Source organism: Halichoeres trimaculatus, unplaced genomic scaffold (assembly GCF_033239565.1).
Source record: "Halichoeres trimaculatus isolate MK-OKI-2021-1 unplaced genomic scaffold, fHalTri1.1 fHalTri1_scaffold_8, whole genome shotgun sequence".
Lineage (NCBI taxonomy): Eukaryota > Metazoa > Chordata > Actinopteri > Labriformes > Labridae > Halichoeres > Halichoeres trimaculatus.
In genome coordinates, this window is record NW_027437186.1 from 29685566 (window position 1) to 29700197 (window position 14632).

The window sequence follows — 14632 nt, forward strand, 5'->3', positions numbered from 1 at the left end:
CATTTTTAACAATTATACACATTTTACTCACAGTAATTTAAAGAGGCACAGTCTAGTTTTTTCAATAAAACTGAACATAGATATCTAATGTGCTGTAATTGTAAATAAAACCTGTAACAAGGAGAAGGCAGGAGGCATTGGTGAGTTTCAATGTAGTATTTACGACATAAAACAAAAACAAGTGCTTTTAGTGAAGAAACCTAAAAGCTGGTATGGGGCCATTAGTGTAAATTCTAAGTTACTTATTTACAATTATCCTAACACTGTAATTTAAACAAGTGGTTCCCAAAGTGGTGTCAGGACTCCCTGGGGGATCAAGAAATGCCTTCCAAAATCCAAAGCTATGTACAAATGCCTTTTTCACCCATTAATGCAAAAAAATATAAACAAAAGCCCAGAAAATCCTGGCAGACAGCTCCCATCCCCCGTCCTGTCAGATTGTGCCTCTGAGGTCTGGGAGGCGCTATAGAGTTCCTCTGGCCAAAGGTCTTTTAAAAAAATATTTTATACCAAATGCTACCACCATCTTAAATAGGACTGAGTGACAAATCCACAAAATGTCCTGAACTGTTTTAATACTGTGTTTTATTCATTTATCAAACTAGATCTTGTTTTACCCTAACCTTTATATTGTGATCCATATCTGTTTTTATGTATGACATTCTTTTGTATCTTAGTGCTGTCTGTCTCTTGTGTTGGTGAGCCAAAGCCAATTTTTGGTGGACAATGAAGATATATTCTATCCTATTCTGATCTAAAAAATATAGATAATTTTTGTATAAATTCATGCAAATAGAATTTTGTTTTCATTATTTCAACCCCCCACTCATACAAATAATTTGCATGAATTCAAGGTCTATGGCTACCTAGCTGCTGAAACACCGTCCTGCTATTTCTTTATGTTTTTTTTTTATGCATTTGAAAGGTGTTATCTGTTTATTGTTATCATTGTTTTCTCTCTATAGCCACATTTCTTTTTTGTTTTGTTATATTTTATTTGGTTTGTTTAGGATTATTGTTATTCAGGTAATATGTGTTTAGCATTCATAGTACGGTCTCAGCGGATATCTGTGTAACAATATCTGGTTCTGCCTGGGGTTTGTCCTTGACTCTGTAACTTATTAAATGCTGGTCTCTACTAATGGTGGGTTAAGATGATATAGGTTTATCATCTTCTCACATGGTTAGGTCTTTGTTTATAATACAACACTGGCAGGTTGAAATCTGTTTATGGTTTTTTTTTTTGGGAATGCATCTCTGGATAATGTTGGTTGGGATTTGGTATTTTATAAATCAAGTTTGAGAAAATTGACCTGAAATACGCAGACAGTGTGTAGTTACAGCCAGGAAGCATAGCCTGTGACTTACGCACAAACAGAACCAAGACTTGGATAATCATGAGACACCTTATTTTATCTACTGTGCTGTCAGCTGTGTTTTGTTGTTGAGGTTTTTTAAGGTGCTGTGTTTCTCCTTGACTTAACGAAGCTGAAATGCTCATCCAGAAAAGAAAACTGTAAATAAGCAGTGTGTGCCATCAGTTCACCTGCTTCACACTACACATGAACTAAATAAATTAATACACTTGTCTAAGCACAGTAATTAAAGGAGAAGCAGTTACACATCTTAAGTGGGTAATAAACATGAAAGTAGAAATAAAACCTCATGTACAAACAGTTGAAAAGGGTAATTATGCTATTTCTGCACAGTCAGGGACATTCTTAGTTGTTAGTTTTATTTACCTGCAAAACCTAGTAAACAACCATTCCAATGCTTTATACCTCTGTTTAAAATAATCTAAATTTTCTACAAAAAGGGAGCAACATAAAACCTTCCACCTACAGAAAAAAAAAAGATCTCCTCTGTGGAAATCTGTTTAAAGTGTGGAAGAGACACGCTTGTCTTAAATCTTCACATTACAGCTATGTAGATGAATCCGTCCACCACCCACCCTTTCAGGCTGCTTTTGATTCCATTCATGATGGAAGGTACCAGTCTCTACCAGGCAGATTCTTTAATGCGTGGAAATGAATTTTCATAGAAAGAAAAACATGCATGTGTGTACAATATGACTGATTTACCACTGAAGGTACAATGAGAATTTATATTTATGGCTTCCCTGCATCTTTGTCTATCATCAGTCTGGAGCTCCACATGGACCACATGTCCTTTCTATCATCACGGCAATCTGCATTATGATAATTACTCATGGCACAGGAGATGGATGGTTTGCTGTCTGCTACTTTCAAAGGTTTCCCTTCAACTCCTCTTTGCATAAAATCAGTCACATGGTCAGGGTTTTTTTCTGGATTCTTATTGCCAACATGCCGTCTAAAGGTCCTGGGTGCTGCTGCTTGAATGCATGCTAATCTGTATTTCATACACTGGAGGGGAGCCGTTAAACTTTGTCTGATATAATTTGTACACCCTGGGCCCTGCGGTAGCGGGGGGAAAATGCCGTCATCTCGTGATAAATTAGATACCTCCAGGAGCCTCCAATTCCTTACCTCTGGCTATGGAACATAATCTCATTTTTGCTGCTAAGTCACCTTCAGGGACCGCAATTCTCCAAAATAAGCTAAAGCTGTATGGGACACGGTGTTCAGAGAGAGGAACAGCTGCACTGTAAACAAGACTTTGTGAAAGGGTTTTCAAAAAACTGCTCCTGTTTGAATAATGTCAGGAGCAAAAAGTGAAACTAAGAGCAGTGTGACTGGAGGAATTTAGCTTGATATTTCATTTTATCCCTCATATCACACCCGTTTAGTTTCTTGTGCAGTGTCCTTTTGTCTTTGGACATGGAGTATTTGGTTTATACCAGGACATTACACTGAATTTTTTTGCAAGAATTCTGTGAACGAACAACTTAAAAATCTTATCACAGAGTCTTTGGAGACTGAAAGACAGTAAAGAGAGTAAAACTGAGCATTGATCTTTTAAAGAAGCCAATTATTATGTGATGAATTACAGCAGTAACGCCTTTTTGCCTCTGTAACCATAGAAAAGGGTCCAGGGTAGTGCCTATGACCACAGAAAGTAAACCTTTGACAGCCTTAGAGTCTGTTATTGCATGCAGATCAGAATTTCAAGCTACATTAAAACCATCTTATCTTATGTAAAAAGGCTTTTTTTAATAATATAAAGGACAAATTGGTTAGTTCTACAGAAATATACAACATTTGGTATTCGGTTCCTTAACGCTACTATGCAACCCATGTTTAAGCTTTAATACTTTGTGATTTGCTGTTTAAAGTACTGTATTGACCTGCATGTAAGACCCCCTTTTTCCTTAATTGAAACAATTCTTTTTTTTTTTTTTTCATAATTTAATAATCGTATATACAATATAAATTGGGTAACGCCATTTATTTGTAATATTGATGGGGGAGGGGGTCATAACAAATGTGAAAAAAAATGTTGAGATAAAAATTTGATATATAATTTTGCAAACAGGAAATGTTTGACCCTTTTTTCCACATTTCTCTGTTGAAAATCCAGGAGGCAGCATCTAAACAAGGATAATAACGGTATCAGTAGAGGCAGATTTATTTAGCAAGCACAGCAATATGAGCAAAAGGTAGAAAAAAATATTCATCTTATCTGTTAAATTTAAGAATCATCAGCCTATTTCTGTCTATTTCTTTCTGGGTTTGAAGTGATTTATTAGTGTATTTCAATGTCGGGAAGGGGCTGAAAAGTTTGGGAACCCCATGAGGGCAGCTTTCACTCACTGCTTCAGCACCAGGGGGACCAAAGATGGAGAGACATGACAACTGGTTCAAAACAGCACTAGAGTAGGACAAGTATTCAACTTTTGAGGTGGGGTTTTGATGCCTTTTGGTAAAAATTATCCATACAGCAGAGACATTAAACAGCTGTCTGACAACTCAAAAAAGGAATTTTGCCATTTAGAGCAATGTCTGAAGATGATGAATTTTTGGTCCATTTACACATGTTCTGTTTCATATAGGTAGAATGATTTATCAAAAAGTTTCAAACACTTGATTTCATGCAAAGGATGTAAAAAACACAAGAAGCCATCTCATTCTATTTCACACATTATCTATTAGTATTGCCAGTTTTATCATTCATAGACACATTGATGCCTTTTTTTTCTCAAAACAACATTGTTCTTCAAAGTGAAGATGAAATTGTTTTAAAACCAATAAGTTTGAGCTTTACCAGCCTTTTTTTTCGGAGGAACCTGACCGCCACAAAATAATATTTAACCCACATTTCAGGTCTGATTCGGAGAGGCTGAGGTGAATTGTTCTATGAGTAAACTTGTGTTGGAGATTTAAAGTAAAATACATGTTTTTGTTATGATAAATGCCTCAGACAGGTTCTTAAACCCTTATTTGAACAAATATTTCTTCTTTCTCCTCTCTATGTGGCTCCTCCGAGACTCTGCTGGCTCACAGCACAGACATGCTGGTTTTGTTAAATAGATCTCATCTTTCTTACATACATTATGCACTCATTTTCAAGAGCCCAGGCTTATTTTAAACCCTAGCATTTGGTTCGGACTGCACACCAGAGGATATTTGTCTTTGTCAAATGAGGAAAAGAGAAAAACAAACCAAACAAAACCCAAAGACTTTATATGTGACACATCTGGTTCACCACTGCAATCTGTTAGCAAATAAGCAGCTGTTGGAAAAAGGCCCCTGGTACTCTTTGCACAGTTTGTAAGCAGCATTCAGCTCCCAAGGCCTTTTTGCAGCTGCAACAGATCAATGTTATTGGCTTAAAAAAACACTCGAATAACTACGGACGTAGAGCTGTGCCTCGCAAAAATAAGTCTTAAAACGCTGCTTTAAACCCAAGTGTGTGCATCTGTGGAGACAGACCCCAGCACAGAAGGAGCGGTAGCATACTCAGAATAAAATGAACTGAGACGGGGAAACTGCTCAGTGGCTGTGCTATAATTTACAGCTGAAATTTACAAGTGAAATTTTACATCCATCATTTCAACAAGCATTAAGAGGAAGCTAACTGAGCCCTGGAGCCAGAGGAAAACACAGTCAGATTGATTTGAAATGATATCCTACCCAGTAGTCTGATCAGATTTTGTTTTTGTTTATTTCCTTTAAAAAAATCTTGACACACTGTACTGTTAAGAATCCATAAATATGATGCAGACCAAGGGACAATGTATAGTGAGGCTGGTTATTATGCAAATTTAAAAAAGCCTTGCATCAGGGTCTTGTCTTACCCTGTTGAGATGCTATTAAAGATAACAGCCTGTTCACTACACACTATCCTTTATGTTACTGGGAATCATGTTGCTAGTTTTTGCCCTGTTTAAAGGTGTAAAGAAATAGGATAGTATAAAATAGAATGGAGTGTATTCTCTTTGGCTACAAAAAACCTCAGTTATAGACCTTCAACACAATCAATTCATTCAACCGGGAAGATCCTTGTTAATCCATGGAGAATCTGAGAGTTTATGTTTGTTTTTAAGTTTTATTGTTCTCAGGATGAGTGTTTATTTTGGTAGCTATATTAAATATGGTCTTAATTTTTTTTAAATGTCGTTTTAGTCTAGTTTTAGTCACAAAATATTTTTTCTTTACTTTTCGTCAAAAATGTTTTTTTTTTTTTTTTTTCTTAAAATTAATTCATGGTGCCAATCAGAGATTAGTAGTAAAGTAGTCAGTGTTTAAATCTGCAATATTGTATAATTCATGATGATCTTTGACAAAATTAACACAGGAACAACAAATGAGCTTTTATGAATACTTTTGGTGGCTGAAGCACTGACCTGATGGGAGAAAATAAGAAGGTGTATTGATGGGTGTCATGTTATAGGCTTTTCTTCTAGTGTTTAGTGCTTGCCTCTTACCAAGTACCCTATGTTCTTGTTAGTTTGTTAGTATCTGAACCATGCAACCATATAAAAGACACTTTTTATTGGATTCTTTGGTCAACATTTCAATTAACTTTTGACCATTTAGCTCCCTGAGTAGGTGCAGCCCCTGCAATGCTGTTTTAGAAACAGAATCTGTATGAATCTGACCTTTCCACAGGTTGCCTCATGATTGATAAGGGTTGGTACAAGTCAGAAATGTCAATTTCACAGGATTTAACAGTTTCTTTAGCCTCAGTAATGGGGGAATTTGATGATACAGCTCACCCCACCATCAGTGAAATTATACTAGTTGTATGGAAATAGAGACACCTGTGATGCATTTTATTTATCGTTTGATTTTTTTATGCCTTTAAAAAGTGAGAAGAAGAAAGTAAATAGCACAGAAAACAGGTCAAAGGGCACAATTTGGTCCTGAACTGGGGCTGTCACCTGCCTCAGGGCTTGTCTCATGGAGCCCTCAACCAAGACCACTTGGCCACACCAGCGTCCCCTGTGATGCATGTTAAGTAGGAGTCTATCTATGTTGTGTTTTTACAATAAAAACATGTTACAGTGCAAAGTGTTTCATCCACAACAAGTTAAAAACATTGATGAGAATTTTTAATGTGATTTGACTAAAGCGCTTGGATCATTTATTTTATTCATCATATTTTTACAAACTGCTGTGATTTATAGGACATCAGAACTTTTAAAGGCCATTGAAATAAGCCTACATATTTGCTCACTTACTCACCAGATGGAGGTCCTTGCAATCCGAGTTGTTGCTGCACAAACTGTTCACACAGTCATCAATGTCTTGCTCACATCTAGGCCCAGCGTATCCAGGATTGCAAAGGCAGTAAAAGCCGTCTACAACTGAAACAAAACCAGCGGGACAGTTACAGCTCCTTGCATCATATATTTGCTCTCAATAGGTCCTGCTAATGTACTGCACATCTACACAGGTGAGTGATGATTATGAGCATAAAACATGGTCCTGCAATGTGGTTTAATTTTTTAATGGATATGAGCTTGAAAAAGATGCCCTGAAGTTGCTTAATCTATGTGACAGGTTACCTCCCTTTGCATCAGTCTGATGGGGTCTGACACTCGAACCATCTTTAAATGAACCTGTCTGAAAAGGCCGTTCACTGCTCTTTTCTCACACTGCTTTCCTCTCCCCACGCCTCTACTTATCCCACTCTTTCTCAATGACAGTCTGAAAGCCGGTCATTTGTTTTCACGCTCTCGACACACTTGCAACACATTGAACAAGGCAGGAAAAGCAGTGCAACAGAGGCAGAGAGCCCATTTCTGCGCCATCCTTTATTCAGATGTTACAAATGTGCCAATTTCTTCCATCAGAAGTTAGAATCTCCCACGTCTAATAATCCATTCCTTCTGCTCGTTAATTATTAATGATGCTAAAGTGGGATGCATCATTCTGTTTCTCCGACAACACTGGTGTACAGGCAGCCAGTGACAGAGGTAATTGCACTTCTTACAGGAGTGAATTTATTACTTCCCCAGCCAGGGTCCCAGGATTCTTCATTATCCCAAAGATTTACCACGTAATCTATGCTGTCACTCTGTCTTGGTGCGTGTAGCTGCTATTACTCTCATTAAATGCTTTAGGTCCTGGGTGGCAGCAGCATTACTCATTGCTGCCACTGTGGCTCTGCACTGCTCTCCCTGGTGGCTGGCTGGCTGCTGCTGTGTGCCGGCCAATAGGTCCTAGAGGCCTGCCTCACTAACCTAAGGTGAACTGGCTGCACTCGAGATTAGTAAAGACAGCTGGCCGAGGTCTACAGTAGCACTGCGAGGGATAGGATACTCTAAGATACTGAACCACTGCCATCACTGCTTTTACTGCATGCACCAGTGAAAGAACACCGGCAGAGGAAGCTGCTGGAGGGTAACAAAGGTATTCTGCTACAAAAGGAAATTTGTGTGAAAGTTGCAGCAGATATTAAATGGTTTTAATCTTGAAGAATGCAATATTTAAATAGTCCTTGCCTATGTTGTCTTCACTGGTATGATGAGCACAGTATGGGGTCTTTAGTCTTGAGAACATTTAAAGCAGCGTTCATCACCCAGCAGGGATGGACATGGTTTCAGGCACAGTGGTGTGCCCACATCTTTTTGACCATGTTATGGAGGGGCAGCAGTGAGGATGCAAATTAAAGTGTTTAGTAACCCTGACTCTTCACTGAAAAGCAGAAAGAAAGCTACAACTAGTGCAGCCCCAGTGGTTGACTTTGGCTCCTGTAAGGAACATTCAGTTTCTATCAACTTTGGCACCCCCTGTGGACAAAGCAGTGCCTCATATCCCATTACTCTTTAATTTCATAGTAATTGAATGCAGTACTTAATGAGAACCTTTATAGTGAAGAATGAAAATAAAGCCTACAGTTAATGACTTTGCCGGATATGGACTCTGCAGTGTGTTAATTTCAGAAAAAAAAACAGCAACAGTGAAGCAACAGCTGATCTCATTGCTGACGGTCTGGTTCGTTTTTGAAGGCCATAAATCTGCATCTGAATCAGTTTCAGTCTGTTAAATAACAAGGTGAAACTCTGCAAAGGAGCTCAATATGAGTCCCATATCTCTAAGTTTTCTGATGCCTCTATTCAGTGTTGAGTACATAGAAGAAAGAAATGAGTACTACTAGAGATAAACATGGAAATAAAAAATATATTGTTATAATAATAATAATAATAATAATAATAATAATAATAATAATAATAATAATAATAATAATAATAATAATAATAAAAGAGATGAGGCAGGGAGTCAAACTATAAACCAGTAGGAGGAGAAACACACACAAAAAAATAATGAATGGGAACAACAGTTAAAGATAAAAGGTCAGAACAAAGTGACAGCACTGATATGCTTAAGATCAAAAACCATCATCAGTTTTTGCTTGTGACCATAAGTGTGTAAAGGACTTAAGTGATTATTTCCAGGCTGTTGGGTCTTTGTGACTAAATCATTTCTGTAGGTTTGTGTGTTTTAACAATTGTCTGTTACAATTCAAAGAAAAATAGAACAAACACTCCCAAGAAAATGAGAACTGCGTCATTAAATCTGCTTTGAATTTTAACCGCCTTCATTTTGTCATTAATCATACATTATTCGAATTAAGGAACAACTGATGCCTAATTGATTTCTTGTCACAGTTATGTTAATGAGCTAATAAAGCAAAGCACAGCAGGTAATGTCCTGTATCCACAGATCAGATAGAATAACTCCACTCTCATAACACCCTTATTACTGCAGTGGTGACCCAAATGAAAACTGCCTGTCAGCCTGTAAGTGAGAAAACCACATCTGACATAGTAACTGCTCGTGTGTGTGTACAGAGTTCTGCCTCCATCTTGAGAGCCTGTTATTAAGCATGTTGCCAAGACAGGCTGTTTTTTCACTTCTTATTTCTTACCATCATAGCAGAAGCCGTGAAAACAGGGGCTGGAGCTGCACTCATCCACATTGATTTCACAGCGGGGGCCTGTGAAGCCCCGGCGACAGTGACAGCGAAAACCCAAAGGGAAATGGTCCTGATCCATCTCCTCCACACACACTGCACCATTCTCGCATGGATTACTGGCCTCACAGGGAAGGAACTCACAATTATGACCTGGGGAGAGGCAGAGAAACGTACGCTGGAGCACCATTCAGGAGACAACAATCTGTCCAGAGATGCAATGAAACTGCAAAGCTGGTGATATTAAAGATTAAACCCATATTGTGTTTCCTTGAACTCGTCCTTGTGGTAGATTACACGGTGTGAAAAGCTCACTCATTCGACAGAGTGGGGAAAAAAAGGAAAGTGTTCCAGTTGGTGATGATGAGTCACTTCTAAATTAGTTTTTAGAAATTATTTCTTCCAGATCTTGTTTCCTTTCTCGTTCAGCAGTTTCCTTTTTCAAACAGAATATTATTTATGAACGTAATAAACACAAGGAACCAAATATTTGCAATCCAAATAAACCTTGCAGATTTATAGTCGTCGTGCTTGATGAATACTAATTAAAAAGCATTTCTGATAAATAAAATGAACAAAGCAGTTTGGATTTTGTCCGCACTCTGACTGGCTGATGAGTACAGCTCATAAAATACACATCTTACACTTCTTAGAGTAAAACAAATCACTTGATGAACACTTATCCTTAGATCTGATTGGCAGACCTGTTCAATGCAAACAAAAGCCCACCTGTGGCGGCATAGCATTGAATTTAATTACTTATATGCTTCCTGAACGTTACCAATTGCACGGTTAAGACTTCTGTCGCCAAACAGTCACAGCGTTAAGCAAACTGCCGGAGCTATACAGACTAATTAAGCTCCCTGCATCATTATATTCAGGTCAGGCATGAAGCACACATCTGTTCAGCAAAGATCATTCTTCTCAGGCACAAACAGGAAAGTAATTAAATACAAACACAAGAAAAGGGAGCTCAATAAATACAGAGGTTGCAGAGCAAAATGCAAAGCATAAACCAGGCCAGACAATGACGGCTAACGAGTGAAAACAAAATTCTGCAGACATTGAAAAAGCCAGAAGCTGAACTCAGTTACCAGTAGCTTTGAGGACAAAAAAAAGAAGTTCTGTTGTACTGGGAGGTGTGGGATCATCTGTTTTTTTTTTGTTTTTTTTTTAAGATTAATGGATTAATGTTAACAAGTATGTTCTGTGTGTTTAACCTATGTATTGCATAAACAGTTTGAGTTCAATAAGGTAAGAAAGCTTTTTTGACAGCAATCGCATTATAATTAGGGATGGGTATAAAATTAAGCTGTGTTTCCGCCAAGCAGTCCGGTTTGGTTCAGTTGGGTTTGGCAGGGTTTGGTAGAGTCAAGCCTGATCCCGTTTGTGTTTCCACAGCAAACTGTGCCCTCTCGTGGTAAGTGGTGAGTAAGCTGGATACCTAAAGCCGCATCTGTTAAATAATAGCATGACGCCATAGCAGCGCGACACAGTGTACCCAGCTAATAAATCCAACAACATACAGGTTGTATGTTCTTTGATACAAAGTGCAATCAAGCTTTGTTTCAGAGAAGTCTGTGTGCCGCCATGAGAAATACAGCCGCTGTCACATGGTAAGTGGTGATTCTACCGACCAATTAACAGTCTGCAGTGTTGTAGCTCCACCTTTCGGGAGCGGATCAGTTCAGTCTGACACCCCTACGGAAGAATCCCAAAAAGTGGGGCGGCTCGTCTCGGTTATCTGGGGATCTGTTCGGGATAAGTCAATGGAAACGCCACAAAATGTGCACCTTACCAAGATGAACCAAACCAGTCTGCTTGGTAGAAACGTGGCTTGAGATACTTTTATAGGTACTGACCAAATTCCATCTGTAGTACCAAGTATCAATTTACATAAAATCAAACGGTACCATGTTCTAATACCTGAACACATCCTTGTTACTGTGAGAAAGTGGAAGAGTAGGCAATTTTCCTTCTGACCATCAACACAGTACTGCAAGTTTATATACTGAGAAATAAATGTTACAGTTGGGTACCAATACCAATTGCCAGGTACTAGGCATTGGTACCGTATTGTTACAAATGTGAAAGGTGCCCATCCCTTTTTACAATTATCATGATATACTTAAATTCTAACACTTTTCTATGTAAATCCCTCTCTGTTGGTTCATAATGTGTTTATGCAATCAATGAGAAAAGGTGGTGGCAAACTTGTGCAGTGACCCAAAAAGGATGACCGTTTGCTTCAGGTCCTTAAAACAGACGATGACTGAAGAGCTTATTGGGTTGAACCATAGACTGTATATAGAGTGGACAGCATGGCTCCGCCATTTACCATTGTACGGTTTTGAAGCCAAAATACCCCAGTCACAGGCATAGCAGCTGTGCAGCCAGAGTCTGCGCAGTAGAGACTGTGAGGGACTCTGGGAGGTTCTGAATGGAGTCAAAAATGGTGGTGACAAAAATAATAATTATTTTTTTTCTTTCATGAGTCTAATCTCTTCTTGGCTCTACCTCCTGACATATTTTATTATCCCCGAAAAAAAATACACAAGAATGGCAGCTGTCAATCATTGTTAAACGTGACATAAAGCCTCATTTTTAACCTCTTATAACTAATGAAAACGAAACTGACCAGAAAAAGAGAAGTTAAATTCAAGGCAGCCAATAATATCTACTAATCACTACAAAATCAGATGTGAGAAAAATTTCTACAAGGTGTATTAATTTTTTAAAGTTTGACAACAGCCTATTTGGATTAACTGGGGAGCCAGATTTTTTGACCTGTACTGCAGCCATTCACCAGGGGGAGCAGTTTTTTTTTTTTTTTTGAACAGTCTGCTTCAAACCAGAGGCTTCTACTTTCACAGACTGAGACTGGCCCAAAACGCTGTGATGATTTTGAGCCATTTCAAATTGAATCTGCTCCAGCTCACTTCTCACATCAGTATTACTATTTGTATAATTTACACGCCATATTAGGATGCTTTAAAAATCCCAAGATGGAAAAATAAATTACATATTTCAGTGATCTCTTAGCATGTTCAATTTCATTGATAGACCCTTTTATCCGTCTCTGAGAAGCCGCTTCTCGTGAAGGCGGTCACATGGCAAATCAAACGAGTCTCATATCTGACGCACTTTAGTCTTTTGAATCACATCCCAAGATTTCCATTTCCGCCAGAGCCCTCACATTTCTCACCATGCAGTTAGTGTGTTTACTTAGAGTGCCTCTTTCTGACTTCAGTGTGCCTTTTTTCCGACATCATCTCCATCTGGCCACCAAATTTGAGGCTGTTGTCTTTCCTGGATGATCTCACAGCCATAGAGCTCATTAGATCTGTCAGAGTGGTCCTTGTATGGTGACTGGGGTCCTTCTTGACATGTGCTCGGTTTGTTATGATGACATTGACTGGTTTCATTCCTATTAATGATGATGCTTTCTGAGCTCCTGTGGAGCCTTGTTGACAGAATTTTATATCTGACACTTTCTGTGAGAGCTCCTATTTTCACATTTTGATGTAGAATTTGAGTAAAGTTCTCAGTAAATTTCAACAAATAAACATTATTGACATCTTCTTAATTTGCAGTTTTTTAATTGACAAAGGCAACACAAGAGGTTGAGTATATGTAAAAGTACAACTTAAGTTTAATTTATTAAGTGACAGCTGTCCAACTCTAGGGTGAGGATAATTTGATCTATTTATAATACACATTCATTGGTTTCCAACCTGTCACCTCATGTAATGTGTTGCATTGTGTTTTAAATAGTGTCCAAGTGCACATGCTAGCCAAAGACACACTCCTAAAGGGGCTAAAATTGATAGATGATATCCTACAGAGTGCTGTGGTCCTTCATGTTTTGATTTGAGAAATGAAGATAGAGTTAAAAGCAGGCTGTGTCTGGTTAACTCTTAATCATCACGGGCATATGGATGTTATCCTGCAGGGAGAGCTGGGAGCTGGTGGTGCTATTGCAGCTAGTAACAGCCACAGGGAGCTTCTGTGAACCAGTGCAGGGGTCTTTTCAGCCTGCAAATAAAAAAAAATAGCTGTGCAGGAGACCAGCGACCCCATGCTGTGAGGAATACACTAACGGACCAATCCAAAAACAGACAAAAAAGAAGGCCCAAAGTACTCAAAAGTAGAGTCTGCAGGATTTTCCTAAAAAAATAGAATCTCAACTTTTACGGGAATAATCAATCAATCGTTGGTGGGCTTCTGTACATGTGTTTATGTTTGCCTCAACCCCCTCCTCTGCCTGTATGTTGATGTTCTGGTTGCATCAGGACGTTTCTGGGCAGAGAGTAGGTATGGTTACCTCAGCCAATCACAACACGCCCAAAGTGCAAGTAACTTTGTATGTTGATGATGACGAGTGGAAGAAGCTACCCTGAGCTGCTACCATAGTGGATGTACCGAAGTAAGGAAGGAAGAAAAACGAATGTAGAACAAATCTCCAAACAGAAAAAGCTTTTTCCTAAATGGAGGTGAAGCTTGGCTTGACTTTCACTTGCTTTAAGGCACTTGGAGAGCAGCATGGGACAAAGAGTGACTCAAGTTGGCTTTCTGCTGAGCAGGTATGTGTCAAATACCTGTGAGTAGCTTGTGCTAACATGCCAAGTCGGGTGCACAGCTCTCTCCCATGTAGAAACACGATGCTACAGGTGGTTGTTGGGCTAGGGATTATGTCCATGAAATCGCTGTCGAAGGCAGTGGGTGTGCGCTGCCGCTGGCACTGAGCCAAGAAGGAGGAGCTCAATTTGGATATTGTGTTTACTAACAAATAATCAAAATTCCTGCAGACCCTACCTTTAATATATCTGACCGGTCTAATATGAGTCTACCTCTGGCTGGCTATCTACTACTGGTGCAGACGACTCCTTTGATGGGGATTTCTCAACTGGTTTGCTCCCTTACCTCGTCATTTGTTAAGCAAATGTCTCTTCATTTCTTTTCTGCCCGTTCTGCCCCATTTCACCTGCACTCAGGTAAGATGATGGTCCTGAATCTGGCAACCATAATGCCAAAGGTTTGGCTTATTTTACAATAAATCCTTTTTTTGATCTGTAAGATGTTGAAAAAAAAATATTCCAAACAGAAGACACCACTCCTGTCCTGAGAAGACGTTCTTCTTTTGCATTGCTGCTCACTCTTATTTCCCGATTACCAATTCTCAGCGCACCTTAGCTCCTCCCAGCTGTTAAGCAGAACTTAAGTCTGCAAGCTACATACAGAATTACTGTAACTATGACAAAGGAGACTCTGCAGCCCACTGGATAGTTGCTCG

General features: G+C 38.9%; 1 protein-coding gene across 1 annotated transcript in view; it reads right to left on the reverse strand.

Moving 5' to 3' along the window:
- The window catches only part of eys (eyes shut homolog), a 265468-nt gene that overhangs the window by 163256 nt on the left and 87580 nt on the right, over positions 1-14632 (reverse strand). The window contains exons 22-23 of the mRNA XM_074676533.1: positions 9295-9492; positions 6606-6727 (exon numbers count right to left, since the gene is read on the reverse strand). Of these exons, the coding sequence (XP_074532634.1) occupies positions 6606-6727; positions 9295-9492 (320 nt within the window). The remainder of the gene's footprint in view (positions 1-6605; positions 6728-9294; positions 9493-14632) is intronic.